Source organism: Dermacentor albipictus, chromosome 10 (assembly GCF_038994185.2).
Source record: "Dermacentor albipictus isolate Rhodes 1998 colony chromosome 10, USDA_Dalb.pri_finalv2, whole genome shotgun sequence".
Lineage (NCBI taxonomy): Eukaryota > Metazoa > Arthropoda > Arachnida > Ixodida > Ixodidae > Dermacentor > Dermacentor albipictus.
In genome coordinates, this window is record NC_091830.1 from 20805273 (window position 1) to 20818158 (window position 12886).

The 12886-nt window shown below is 46.9% G+C and overlaps 1 protein-coding gene across 2 annotated transcripts in view; it reads right to left on the minus strand.

Annotated features, from left to right (window-relative positions):
* Positions 1–625: 625 nt before the first annotated feature.
* Positions 626–12886, minus strand: part of LOC135919691 (uncharacterized) — a 34546-nt gene continuing 22285 nt past the window's right edge. For both annotated transcript variants that reach the window (XM_065453541.1, XM_065453540.1), the window contains exons 5-8: positions 9886–9989; positions 5055–5134; positions 2061–2280; positions 626–761 (exon numbers count right to left, since the gene is read on the minus strand). In XM_065453541.1, the coding sequence (XP_065309613.1) occupies positions 747–761; positions 2061–2280; positions 5055–5134; positions 9886–9989 (419 nt within the window). In that variant the 3' untranslated portion in view covers positions 626–746. The remainder of the gene's footprint in view (positions 762–2060; positions 2281–5054; positions 5135–9885; positions 9990–12886) is intronic.

The following is a 12886-nucleotide window of genomic DNA, read 5'->3' on the forward strand; positions in this document are numbered from 1 at the left end:
CAGCCTTTCTTTTTGATAGCCAGCAGCTTAGGATGTTTTTCCTAGACTGATTATCATGATGCTGAATTGACCTTACGAACCTGTGATCGCTGCCTTCAAAGGCTCTAGATTCTAAATAAAGTGGCGCCAGCAAAGAGTAAAAAGTAGTCGTTTCTTGTTTCACCCTTCGGACTTTTCTTGGTTGACTTCTTGTTTCTCCTGGTTCGTGCTCTTTGGAATACCTAGCCTTCCAACTGACCCCGCAAAGAGCATTATCGTAATTCATATTGCTGCGTTCGCAAAATAAGTTTTACTCTTCTTTACTTGCAATCCATTCCTTACCGCGTAATCTGCGAACGTATCTTTCGATGTATAGTCATCGAGCCCATGCTAGCATTTTGGCAATATAAGCGTTCAGGACCGGAAAGTGTGTCTATGAGAATCCACGAAGTGATTCCGTTGCTGCACCAGTCAATAAGCAATGAAAGCTTGTAGAAAATTTAGGTTGTACGTTTTTGTTAGAAAAGACAGACGCTGACGAGGCGTTTATATTTAGATTACCAGTGTGCACTAAGGACGTGAAGTCGTTGTTGCGGTCTGCATAAAATAGTAACTCAAAGAATAAAAGGCACGACCAAACAAACAATTGACTTTGTGGAACCTGAAAAGCATCCTACTTTTATTGCACAACACACTACATCTTGAAGAAACCCTGTGACAGCTGCTCTTGGCTATTGAGAAATTCTGGAATATGCATTAGGATTGCTTCAACAGTATGACTCCTGCAAATAGGAACGTGAAGCAAGAGCACAAAATGGAACATTACTTTAGCTTACACTGCAAAAACAACAGCTTTGTCTGATTCCGAGTCCATATATACACAAATCCCACGTCGAACATACAACTGTCCCGCACCATATCATGCGCCTTGCATATATTGTTATATTTCATCTCTAAGGCAATTCACTGCATAAATGGCAACAATCCTTTAGTCTAAAAAAAAAAATTTGCAGCATTACTCTCCCAACTCCTTCGTAAAATTAGCAATGGGTACTTTTCATTGGTACCAGTCCGGTGTTATTTTTTTTAATTACTCTCAACGGTGGCGTTCCATTACACAGTGCAATACTCATGTCACTTCATCCTTCACACATTCGGTATAATGTAACTGCTTATCTAAATGACAGGGCGAACAGCAACAGCGAGTTTTAGCCTGTAGTGAAAAATCTTACCGTGAGACGAAAGTTTTTCTAAACGCATCGTAGTTGGCCAAGGCTCCACAAGGTGTCGCTACCACCTTTGCTCATGCCATTCACGGTGGTTTACGGGGTTGCCTGAGCAGTGGACGGCATCAGGAAAGCTGGCCGCGACACCTGGGACTGGTAAGTACTTTTCGTGTGAGGATGTAGACAGCTTTAGTTTAGCGTAAGCTGTACCACTGCCTGCGCTATAAAATAGTGGGTCACCACTGCGCACGCGCAAAGCGATAAACGACCCAAAACGTATAGCGTACGCGCGCTATTTCTCAGATTTACCGTTACCGGCATAGCGTGATTTACGTAGTTTGAGTAAAACATGGTGGCGGTCTTTGCTGCCCGCTTCGAATTGAATGTTTTGTTGCTTTTTGTAAAATGCACTTCGTTCGTAACAAAGGATTGTGTAAAGGGCTTTCGCTTAGCATCAGGTCACTTCGACGTCACATTTTCGTGAATAACCTTGTGGAGTTTTCGAGATCACTTCTTGTTTCGAACAAGTCAAAACCTAACGAAACCTTCCAGATGTCAGCGCCAGCTATCGGGGAAGTCGGGAGATAGCCGTGGTGATGGCATATGGCCTGTGAGATCGGAAGGTCTCGCAATTTAATAATCTTTACGAAAGTGTCAGGAAAGTGCCTCAAAAATGTGCTGGTAAAAGAAAGCCCCCCACGTGCCAACGCCCGCATCCAGCTGCTCACACAAAGCGAAGCCAATCTCACGCAATTTTATCATGCTAGGAACAGAAGGAAAAAAAATCGAAAACTAAGAGCTTCGATATAAAATAGCGTACATACTAGGCGGCGAACTGAGTCGACGTGCACTTACCATAAAAACGTGTCTAACGTTGAAGTTCATCGAAAATCGTGGAACGAATTGATGACCGGTGCTCACGAGTTCTCCGAAGGGCGCCATAACCGCCTTCTTGCCGTAGTCGGGAAAGAACACGTACATCTTGAGGTTCTTCCGTACACCGATTTTCACATATACGCCTGATACATCTGGCTTTCCCAGGTCCGAAACTGCGCCTGGCGCGTTGACACGAATTCTGCAGTGAAAACGCAAAATAGGTTTAAACAACGTGGCTTTATACGTGCCTACAATTATGCCTATAGGTGAATGTCTTGGCCAGAACTTGTTTCTGTTTCATAAAAAAACATGGGTGCTTCTGCGTTTAAAACATTCCAAATATTAAGGACGCAACAAAGCAGCAAACTATAAAAGGTTCCATTCAATGTATAAAAGGGGTACATGGGCAGTGGCCGGAACAAAATGCTATTTTAGCGAAGTGGACACAACTATATTCCAAGTTCTCAGTATATAATATGGGCAGCTCACACTTTCTACATTGAAGTATGCAAAATAAATAAGAATCAGGTAACCATGGTCAGATGTATTTGCAAGCAAGGATATATGCGTTGCTTGTGCTATAGATACATGAATGTGGATAGGGGGCCTTAGCAAGGCATTTCTTTTGTAAATCGGGACAATATTGCGCAACAGTCGATGAGGTAAAAGAGGATGGAGATGTCGAACTCAACAAGTTTGCGAGCCGCTAAACGCAACGCCACTTCTTTGAAGTGCACTCGATACTTGTAGGAGATGGCAACATGCCACTATTTCATGAAAATGGGGGCCTTAAACCCGCGAATCCCAACGTACCATTTTTTGTAGCGCTTACATCAGGGCCCCTAGTAATTATGAATGGGCGTGGGAAACTTAAAGCAAGGCCAACAGCTTCCGTTCTTGATAGCCCGGAGTGAGCATTCAGCTATAGGCAGTTGAGAAAGAAAGGACTAATTAACAATTTCCGAGTGGAAATATTTTTTCCATAAAACACCAAAGTATCCGAAGTATTTTAGGCTAATTATTTGTTAAAAGGCTTCAATTGCGAATGCAATTACAGCTGCGCATACTCATGGTCACTGAAACCCTCTATATGAAGCTTGAATTGTATTGCGACAGAAGACAAGAATCGTTCTCTTGTCTTCTGTGAGGCCCGTCACTCTTGGCGCTGCAACGAAAGGATATTGCAGAGACGCGGAAACTAAAACTTTAGCCGAGCAGCGTCCATGAGACAGATGCCACCGCAGATTCGAACGGTTCTTCGCAATTTCCAGTAATGTGTTCACTTTCAATTCATTTTCATTTCCTTTTTCTATTATAGGGATATAGGGAGGCCGGAATTGAAAGCAGGGGGATCACCTTGACAAGCGTTACATCCCTTAACAGAGCGAGAGCAGCAGTAGAAGCATGCAATTGGTGTTAGTCGTAACAATCCTCCAAATGAAGTACATTTCACGTGCTCTATATACCGGACGTTTCTGCGAAGATCAAGTAATGTTTAAATATAGTCGTTTTGAAATACAAGGACGGTTCCTTCGTAGACATGCCGTCAGTGGTGGCGTATATATATCTATACCTCCACAAAGTGTAATGGGGTGTACCGAACAGTTCAGATGGTAGCGTCTGTTCATAACCGAGATGGCAGGTGACGCACAGCAGGAACAGAAGGTTGCCCGAACAGCTCACACTCGTGCTAAGCAATAGCGTGTGCGTGCGTGCGTGCGTGCGCGCGCGCGCGCGTGTGTGTGGTGTGTGTGTGTGTGTGTGTGCGTGCGTGTGCGTGTGCGTGTGTGTGTGTGTGAGTGTGAGTGTGAGTGTGTGAGTGTGTGAGTGTGTGTGTGTGTGTGTGTGTGCGTGCGTGCGTGTGCGTGTGCGTGTGTGTGAGTGTCAGTGTGAGTGTGAGTGTGTGTGTGTGTGTGTGTGTGTTTGTGCGTGCGTGCGTGCGTGCGTGTGCGTGTGCGTGTGCGTGTGCGTGTGTGTGAGTGTCAGTGTGAGTGTGAGTGTGAGTGTGAGTGTGTGAGTGTGAGTGTGTGTGTGTGTGTGTGTGTGTGTGTGTGTGTGTGTGTGTGTGTGTGTGTGTGTGCGTGCGTGTGTGTGTGTGCGCGCGGGGTTTCAGCTAACTCGTTAACTAAGTTGAAGCTTTAAACAAAAGTATATCTGGAGCTTTCCAGCTCTTCTTCTTTACTTGAGGTAATGAAACGTCTCAAAACCCCCAATTCAAGCACAGGAATCGCGATGATTGCAAAATATTTCACTGTTGGGCTGCGCCTCTGCTGGTCCCCCTTTCAGCCAAGAGGAAGCGATTAAGTTTATTAAGGCCCAGGACCAGACCTCTGAAATCCTGGCAGTCCAGAGGGCCCGCCAGAGGGCCGTCAGGTTTGACCTCATGGTCCCCGAGTGGGCCTAGCCAGGTGACGTTGAATTTAGTCGCGTCTATTGTGGACCGAATAAAGTTGCTTCACTTACTCATTCACTCACTGCATGGGAGAGCGCACGTGGAGAATAGTGTCTGTCTCGACCAGCGGAGCGAACGCCACATTTACTCATGTCACAGCTGCTGAAACAGCCACCGGTTTCTTATAGCTTAATATTCTGCGTATATGCGAAAGTTCGCTGGCCAGAACGGGGCGTATTGGCTGCCACACAAATAGTAAAATACGCGCATACGCAATGCCATGTCGCGCCACAAGGCGTATGCTTCGTGAGAGGGTGAAAGAAAAACGTGCGGCACGCGCTTGCAATAGAGAATTTTCAATTAGGGGGACGCAAGGTGTTGGGGCCCCAAGCGCTAAAGGGCCGGAATGCCTAACTTAACCTAATCTAAAGCTCCCTACTACCGCAGTAATATTGTACCCGCCCGCACCTACGCCAACCAGGTAAAAATTCCGCTTTTCCTTACTTCAGCCAGTATAACACAAGTGAAATTAAAAAAGAAACTAGTAATAATAAAACAGGTTATGACACTTGTAGACTTACACGTCCGGCCCCGTGTAGACTCCTGTGTAGACAGCGTAGGAGCCTGGTTGCATGACGACAACCCCTGAGATAACGGAATCCTGTGCAGAATACCTTTGCTTGTAGAAGCGATAATGTTTGCTTCACGAAACAAATTCAACAACTTTTATTCAACCTGGTATAGGCGCGACATTTCTAGACGATACGAAGACTGTTCTAAATTACTGCCCAGAGGTCTCCAAACACGCAACACTTTTCGAGAAAGAGGATGCAGGAATAATTTGTTGTTGCTAAGGGGAGAGACAAACAAGGAAAGGCGGGGAGGTTAACCAGAAGGACATCCGGTTTGTGAACCTGCATGAGGGAGAAGGGAGAAGGAATAAAAGACTAAAGAAGGCGAAGTGAGCGAATGTTCACCCGCACCGTAGTAGCCAAAGGGTGTATAAAGCGACTTCTACTCTTGCTACAAAATATGCACTACGAAGGCCTTTATGCATCTCTAACTAGAGCTAAAATAATAAAGATAAAGACAGTGTTGTTAATCTGCGTTTACATCAGGCACGTTGCTGAAGGCGGACACACCCTTTTCACTGAAACTTTGTTTATAACTGCTTCCACGAAATTTGAGGTGAATATCGCGGTAAATATGAAACCACTTAATGGAGGCCAAATAACTGCGCAGTTTTTTCAATGCTTGGTTAGTGCAGATTGGCCATTCAACTCTTCGCGTTAGACAAATCTCGGTTGTGGAAGAAAAGTTCTGCCCAGTCCCCAGATCTAAAACTTGAACAAACGTTTTTTTTTTTAGAATGTGGCAGTCACTACGCCAACTGAGCTAACCAGGACTATATCAGCGCTTGCTTAATCAAATCGGCAATTCGAAGTGTAGGAAATCTTGAGAATAAAACTAGGGCACGTATTGACAAAACTTGTCTTCCGGTGTAGCGTTCTTTTCCTTTGGCTGGCATTCATCAATCATCAACTGCCTGCAGCTCGCAATGTCTATCAACCTAACGACCAGACAAACGTCCTGGTAGTTACCAATTGTGCCTGGGGGCCTCATAAGAAAAATTTGCTCAATTTGGGACCAGTTTTGCTGAAATCCGTAACGCACTGAAAGTTTCAAACAAAAGGAGGAAGTGTCATCCAACCCAGAGTAGCATGCCGCTACAAAGCTAACTTTAGTGCCTATCCAAAAAAGAAAGCTTCTCAGTTGAAAAAAAAGTGCAGTTACCCCTTCCCGCTGCCGTACGTAGGACTGACTCCTTTCCTGAGTATTTTTTAGGTTCTAGGCTTACCTGTACGTTAGCAGATGCCAGAACGAGGTTAAGCCAATCGGCAATAGGCAGCGCAGGAACACTGAACATGACAACTCTTTCAGCAGAATTCCGCAAGGCAGAGAAAGTTTCGCGACAGTAAATAATTGTCGATTTATGTCATCCTCACTGCCATTCATTCTCATTGGACATGACCATCATTGATTCCTTTGCATCACTCGGGGTCATGGGCCACGAGCAAGCAAACCCTGCTATAGTCACCAGCCGGACTAAATGCAGCAGTCGCCGCTCAGCTTACAAATCCCTTTGTACAGAAAAATTCAGGGGCAACAAACTGCGAGAGAGAGAGAGAGAGGGGGCTCTTTATTAGAAGAACAGAGAATTTTGCCGGCGCGTATATAACCGCTGGCATGCTACTCTGTATAGGGATGGGGAATGGGATTAAAAGATTCCAGAAAAGAGTGGGAGAAAAAAAAAGGATAAAAATAAATATGAAATGTCCGAGTGGACCTGATACTAATTTTTACACGTGACATGGCGGGTAAATTTAGGCTTTGGTATAGGAAGGATGCAATTTTTAAAGTTTTCCTATTTGACCAATTTCTGTCAGGTATTTGAACAATAAATCCAAAACCCGTCGCTGTTTTGAAGGGCCGGGCATTGGACCTAAGATGCTCGGTAACGCCCCTGTATATAAACGCGTAGATATATGTTGAAATTACAAAGCCTAGACGAGACCTTGTGTGCGTGCGTTCTCATTCAAGTGTTTAGAGATGCAACAAACTGCATACACTGTCGCCTTCCTTCCTCGACATTTCTCTCGCCTTCTCCTCCGACATACTTCGTTGCGTGCAGTGCTGGAATCAACAACACTACTTGCATTTGTTACGCGAGTACCAATGCTAGCTAGTGCGGCTACTTCATCTTGAAGCCAATGTACAGCTCTGTGGCGTGACGGCGCGAGATGAGTGATACCATTGCGCATATTAGACTCGATTACACTACGAGTGACGCACAGGGACTCCGCTTGGACGTGTGTCGACGTGGATCAGCAGATCACTGTGCGTCACGGCTTACCAGAAGACACATCCAGCTACCACCAGTCAAAACTGCCTTCCTACAGCTTTGGGCTACCGCTCGCTGCACCGCCAATGTGTAAATTCGTGCATGCCGCTTTTGAAGTCGAAGTATATGTGTTTCTTATGATCATGCGATATTATTGCATATGTAACATATATTTCTTTATTACGGAGCATTTATTTGCCTAATCGGAGCCGAGATCAAACGCGAGTGCGTTCAAAGCCACAGAGTTGAATCACCGATGCGCGCGCACCTATATACGCCCACTCACTCGCCACTACTGGCTCTGCCCTTCCTCGCACCACGCGCATGCGCCATGCTCTCCCTCTCGTACACCGCTACCGGCTTGGCGCCTCCTCAAGCTGTGCCGTCCCCCGGGACATGCAGGCTCTACCGCAGCAGAGCTAGCAGGACTCCACCTTGCTGTGGACCTATTGGCAGAGGAGTTACCAGCGACCCCGGCAGCCATCTTCTGCGACTCCAAGGCGGCGCTACTCTGCTGCAGAGCCCTGACAGGGCTAGCCTTGGGGTTGCCCTGCTCTCTTCAAGACTGACAACCCTTCAGGACGCAGGATGCTCACTATCCCTGCATTGGCTACCTTCTCTCTCCCTTCTCTCACTTCCCCTTCTCCGCCCCCAGCATAGGGTAGCCAACCAGACCCTGGACTAGTTAACATCCTTGCCTTCCTATATTCCTATCTCTCTCTCTCTCTCTCTCTCTCTCTCTCTCTCTCTCTGCATTGGCTACCGGCACACGTGGGGATCCCGGACAAAGAAGAGGGCTGACACTCTAGCAAAAAGTACCCACCACTCAAGCGTCCCCCCCAGCCCTGCTGTAACGGCCTCAGACTTCTCGAGAGACACGCTGAGCCGGCACATCATGCCCTGCCCGCCGGACAAATGGGTATCCCTGGGCCGGCCTCCACGGCCTGTTCCACAGCGCGGCCTCCCACGAAGGGATGCCTCGTTGCTGCTCCGACTGCGAGTTGGCTGCTTCTGGACGGCAGCCGACCGGCACTGTCTTGGGAAAGCCGCCTCGCCAGCCTGTGCCTCCTGCGGTGAACCAGAGACTCTGGAGCACCTCCTGCTGGCCTGCCCTGCTCACCTGCTGCACCGCGGCCGGCTTCTGCAGGAGTTCCACCACCTGGGGCTCCCTTGTTCACGGCAGGAACATGGCAGCTTCCCCTTTCGTAATCAGCTACTAGCCTTCCTAAGTGTGGTCGAGTACCTCAACTCGTCGGGGCTCTCGGCGATACTACAGGAAATTTCTATAAAGACGGATAGCCTAACGGCCATTCCACCACCTCGGGCTTCCTGATCCGCCACAACTTTGCTTCTGCTGGGCCACCTCCTATACGGTCTATCGGCAGCATACTCCTCCGGTCGAAACCATTGGGCCCTCCCGGCCGGGCTGCTCTGTTGCTGCTAGGATGAACTCAACATTTACTCTCCTTTACTCCCATCGCCGCTACCCTGAGGGTGCTGAGCCGTGCCCCCGCATGGATTGAAGAAGATAGTGCTAGCCCTTCCTCCCTTCCCCACAAGAACCCCTTCTCTCTCTTGCTCCTCTCGCCGGTGCACGTCTTCGTGGCGCAAATAGATGGGGCTCGGTTGCGCTAGCTGCGCTACGTAGCGCGTAAGCCTCTACTTGCAGATACACCACTAAGCCCTCGACAGTACCAAGCGGAAAGGGAGCGTGAGAGTGCCTCTGCCGAGGCTAAAGTGGTGTGCAATGCGCACCTTCGAAGTGGTGAGGCAGGAGGGGAACCGGCGGACCCTATGCGAAGCACAACCAGTCTTGGAGCGCGAGCATCACGAGAAGTGACGCCGGTCCCGAGAAAAGGCGCCACGCCAAGCTACGGGACGCTCGAAACAGGCCACCGAGGCCAAGTGGCGGCGATTGGAAGACCGGCACTCGTGGGACGCAGGCGCGTACTTCGATAACCAATTGTCGAAGGCAAATTCGGTTCGGAGTGCAGCGTCTGTGACCGCCTCTGCTTACGATCGTAGACGCCGTCAGTGTGTGGCGACCCATGCACGCGGTGATCCCCGAGAGAGTTTTTTTTTTCTCAAGGAAAACCAGGATGTTTTCGGGCTTAGTGCCAACTGCAATGGAGAAATGCTTCGCGTTGACATGGTATAATCGTTGAGGATAGTTTGCGACGTGTGGCGTCTGCGACCACATCTGGTTCCGATCGTAATCGTCAGTGTCACGGCCCGCGCATCTGTTTTATCGTTAATCTCTACTACGACTTCCGACGGGTCTTTTCGTGAGTTGTTTAACGTGTCCTAAAGTTTGTCTATAGCATTTGCTCCGCCTTATGAGACTGTGCTATGCCTCATACACGCATAAGTGCTCCTTGTTCCATCCCCAGAACTAAATGTATCTTTTTTTTTCAACTGTGAAGCGTTACCTTTGTGAATTTTTTGTTGAATAATTGCGTTCTAACCCCGAATGAGTGGCATTTTTTTTTGTTTGTAGAACAGCTACTCACCAGTCCCTTTGAAACAGGAAACACTGCTCTATCATCACTGCCAAAGTGTACAGAAAGAATCACGTGGCTACCGTTGGAGGAGAAATATTCATGAGCTTTAAGCGCTGTAAAAGAAGTGATTTCAGTGAGAAGAATCAGTTAGTCAGAAAGAACTGCGAAACGTAGGTTCAGCCCACACAACTTACAAAGTTTTTAAGCTGAAACGTTAAAACTGGGTAGCCTATCCCAGTATTGACCTTGAAGGCACGCCAACACGAACTTTTCGAAGACGTTATTCGACCGGGTTGTCGATGTTTAAAACAAACACATTGCTTTTGCCCTGTATATATATATATATATATATATATATATATATATATATATATATATATATATATATATATATATATATATATATATATATATATATATATATATATATATATATATATATATATATATATATATATATATATATATATATATATATAGATATATATATATATATATATATATATATATATATATATAATATTACTTGTGTGCTTCCTTGTAGAATCCTGTTTAGCAGTGTGGAATTATTGGCCACGAATAAACGACAAACAATTCCAGACTGCTAGACAGTATTCTTCAAGGAAGCACACAAATTATTCTACGCGAAAGAAAGAGAATGACGTTTACTAATTGAACAAAAAGTGTGCATATTTCCTGCGGGATGACTACATATATTTCAACGGAGCAGCACGAGAAGTTTATTGTATACTTACTATGCGATTTTTTTTAAAGGTTTGCCACACTTCTAACAGAACGCTTACTTGTATTATGACTCACCGTTTCTGTTTTGTTTCTTCACTTCCATGCCACATATTCACAAATGTTTTTTTCTTGAATCCCAAACTTAGTGAGATGTACTCGTGTGTTTAAAACGCGGTATTGAAACGGTTAACGACAGCAACGAAAGGAACATGGAGAGATCTATGAAATAATATGCAACGCGTGTCTTCAGTTATTAGGTCGTCGCAATGATTGAAATATGAATAGTTCGGTTAATTGACGAGAAGTACATTCTCCAAGAACCACAGTGTGCCCACATACTGCGACAAGGAAAGAAAATCTATTCTCGCCAATATTCCGGGGCTTAAAATACACGCGTAATTATATAAGGCACTACTGAATGCTCTCTTTTCTTTTTTCCCACTTCTTTCGCTCGGGCAGATAATATTTTCTCAACCTGCTGAACTACGCTTATGGTATTGTTATCCAGGTAAACAAACGCCGTATTAATTGTTACACTTTTCGTACTTGTCCCCAAACAATCGCAATCTATCATCCGCACTCTTTTTATACAGAGCCGATTTGCCGGTTAGTTCAATCACTCTAAACAGATGGCGCTTGCACCGTGCTCAGACATTGGTTGCCTCGGACCCCTCGGGTCACCTCCGCGAAGGTTCGATTCCACGATCGTGGTGAGAGCGTTCCAATTGAAATAGAATGCGAAAACGCGCCTGCACCTACGTTGAGCAGCAAAGTAAAGCACACCAGATCGTCGAGATGAAACCGGAGCCCCAGCACTTCCGCGTCCTTCATAACCCCACTGTGCATTTTTAGGACCCTAGACCCATCTTAAACAGTAACTGTCCTTGCGAGCCCTCCCGAACTTTCCTGGCCGTAGCTGCTGGTTTGGTGTTGCTGCTGTTTTGAGGAGTAGATCACGCTTACAAAAAAGAAAAATGAATTTAGTACCCTATGCTGGAATCGAACCTTCGACCTCCAGAACAGCAGCCCAGTGTTCAGTCTGCTAGGCCACAATCGGAATTCCTTTTGCTTAATACAGGGGAAGTGAAACCGTAGCATCTACACTAAAGACACCGCAAATCAACACTCCGGCAAATTTAACCAAAAAGCAAAGAGGTGTGGCCAGTCAAGAAATTCACTAGAACGCTCCCATAGTCCGCGCGTGTTTGACTTATTACTTCCTGAAACATGTTCTTCGCTACCTCGCGACGGGGAAGGCGAGGGGGGCACGTCTGTTTATCATTCTTGTTCTCCACAAACTTGCAATTAAAAAGGGCAAATGAGAGCGTATGGCAAGGTTCTGCCTTTTGTCACGTCGAGATATCTCGTAGTATCAGGATTAATTTCTAATCCTTACTTCAACGCTCTCTGCAGAGCAACGTAAATGGATACTGCGCGACACGCACTGAAGCAATGAGCATTGGTTTCTGCCTTTTTTTTTACGCGATCAGAAACGCGTGTCCCAGGGAACGAGGAATCCCTTAGTCTCCTGCCACCACTTCACAGGAAGCATCGAGGTACGAAGCTCAAAGAAGTCACAGTCATGCCCGGCACACGCGGCAGAGTCACAGCTCAAGCTGGAGGAGCGAATCCATAGGAGCTCCGTTTACGGCACCACGCACTACAGGGTCTTCGCGGCGAAGTGTCTTCGTGTCGTTTCCACGAGGACGGTCTGAACTATCGTCCCGGCATCGACGGCGGGCGGTGGCTGGTGCTGCTCTCCGCACATCGGTCTCCTGAGCCCGACGTGTCCAAGTTGCATCCAATCGCGCACCGCTACGATTTGCTTCTTCCGCAGCGATACCTACCTCGCGAGGGAGCACCATGACGTGTACAAAAGGGTAAACACAGGTAAGCAGACAACGTAGCAAACGTATCACATCCTTTGAGCCGTGGCACGATACGTTGCTCTTGATTATTAACGCGACAGCGTTAAGGAGCTCGTGTCGCAGAAAAGCCGGTGTCGTCGGCGTCGGTGTCGGTGTCGTCGGCGTTGGCCGTGAGCGATAAATCCCAGCAGGCACTTCATGAATAAAAAACAACTTGCAAGATGGGCTGGGGTGGGAATCGAACCAGGGTCTCCGGAGTGTGAGAAGGAGGCGCTACCACTCAGCAACGAGTTTGATGTTTCAAAGCGGTACAAAAGCGTCTCTAGTGAATGCGGTGTTGCCTTAGAAACGAGCTGTTTCTAAGGCTCAGGTGTGCGTCGCTTGCTCAGGCGCACATT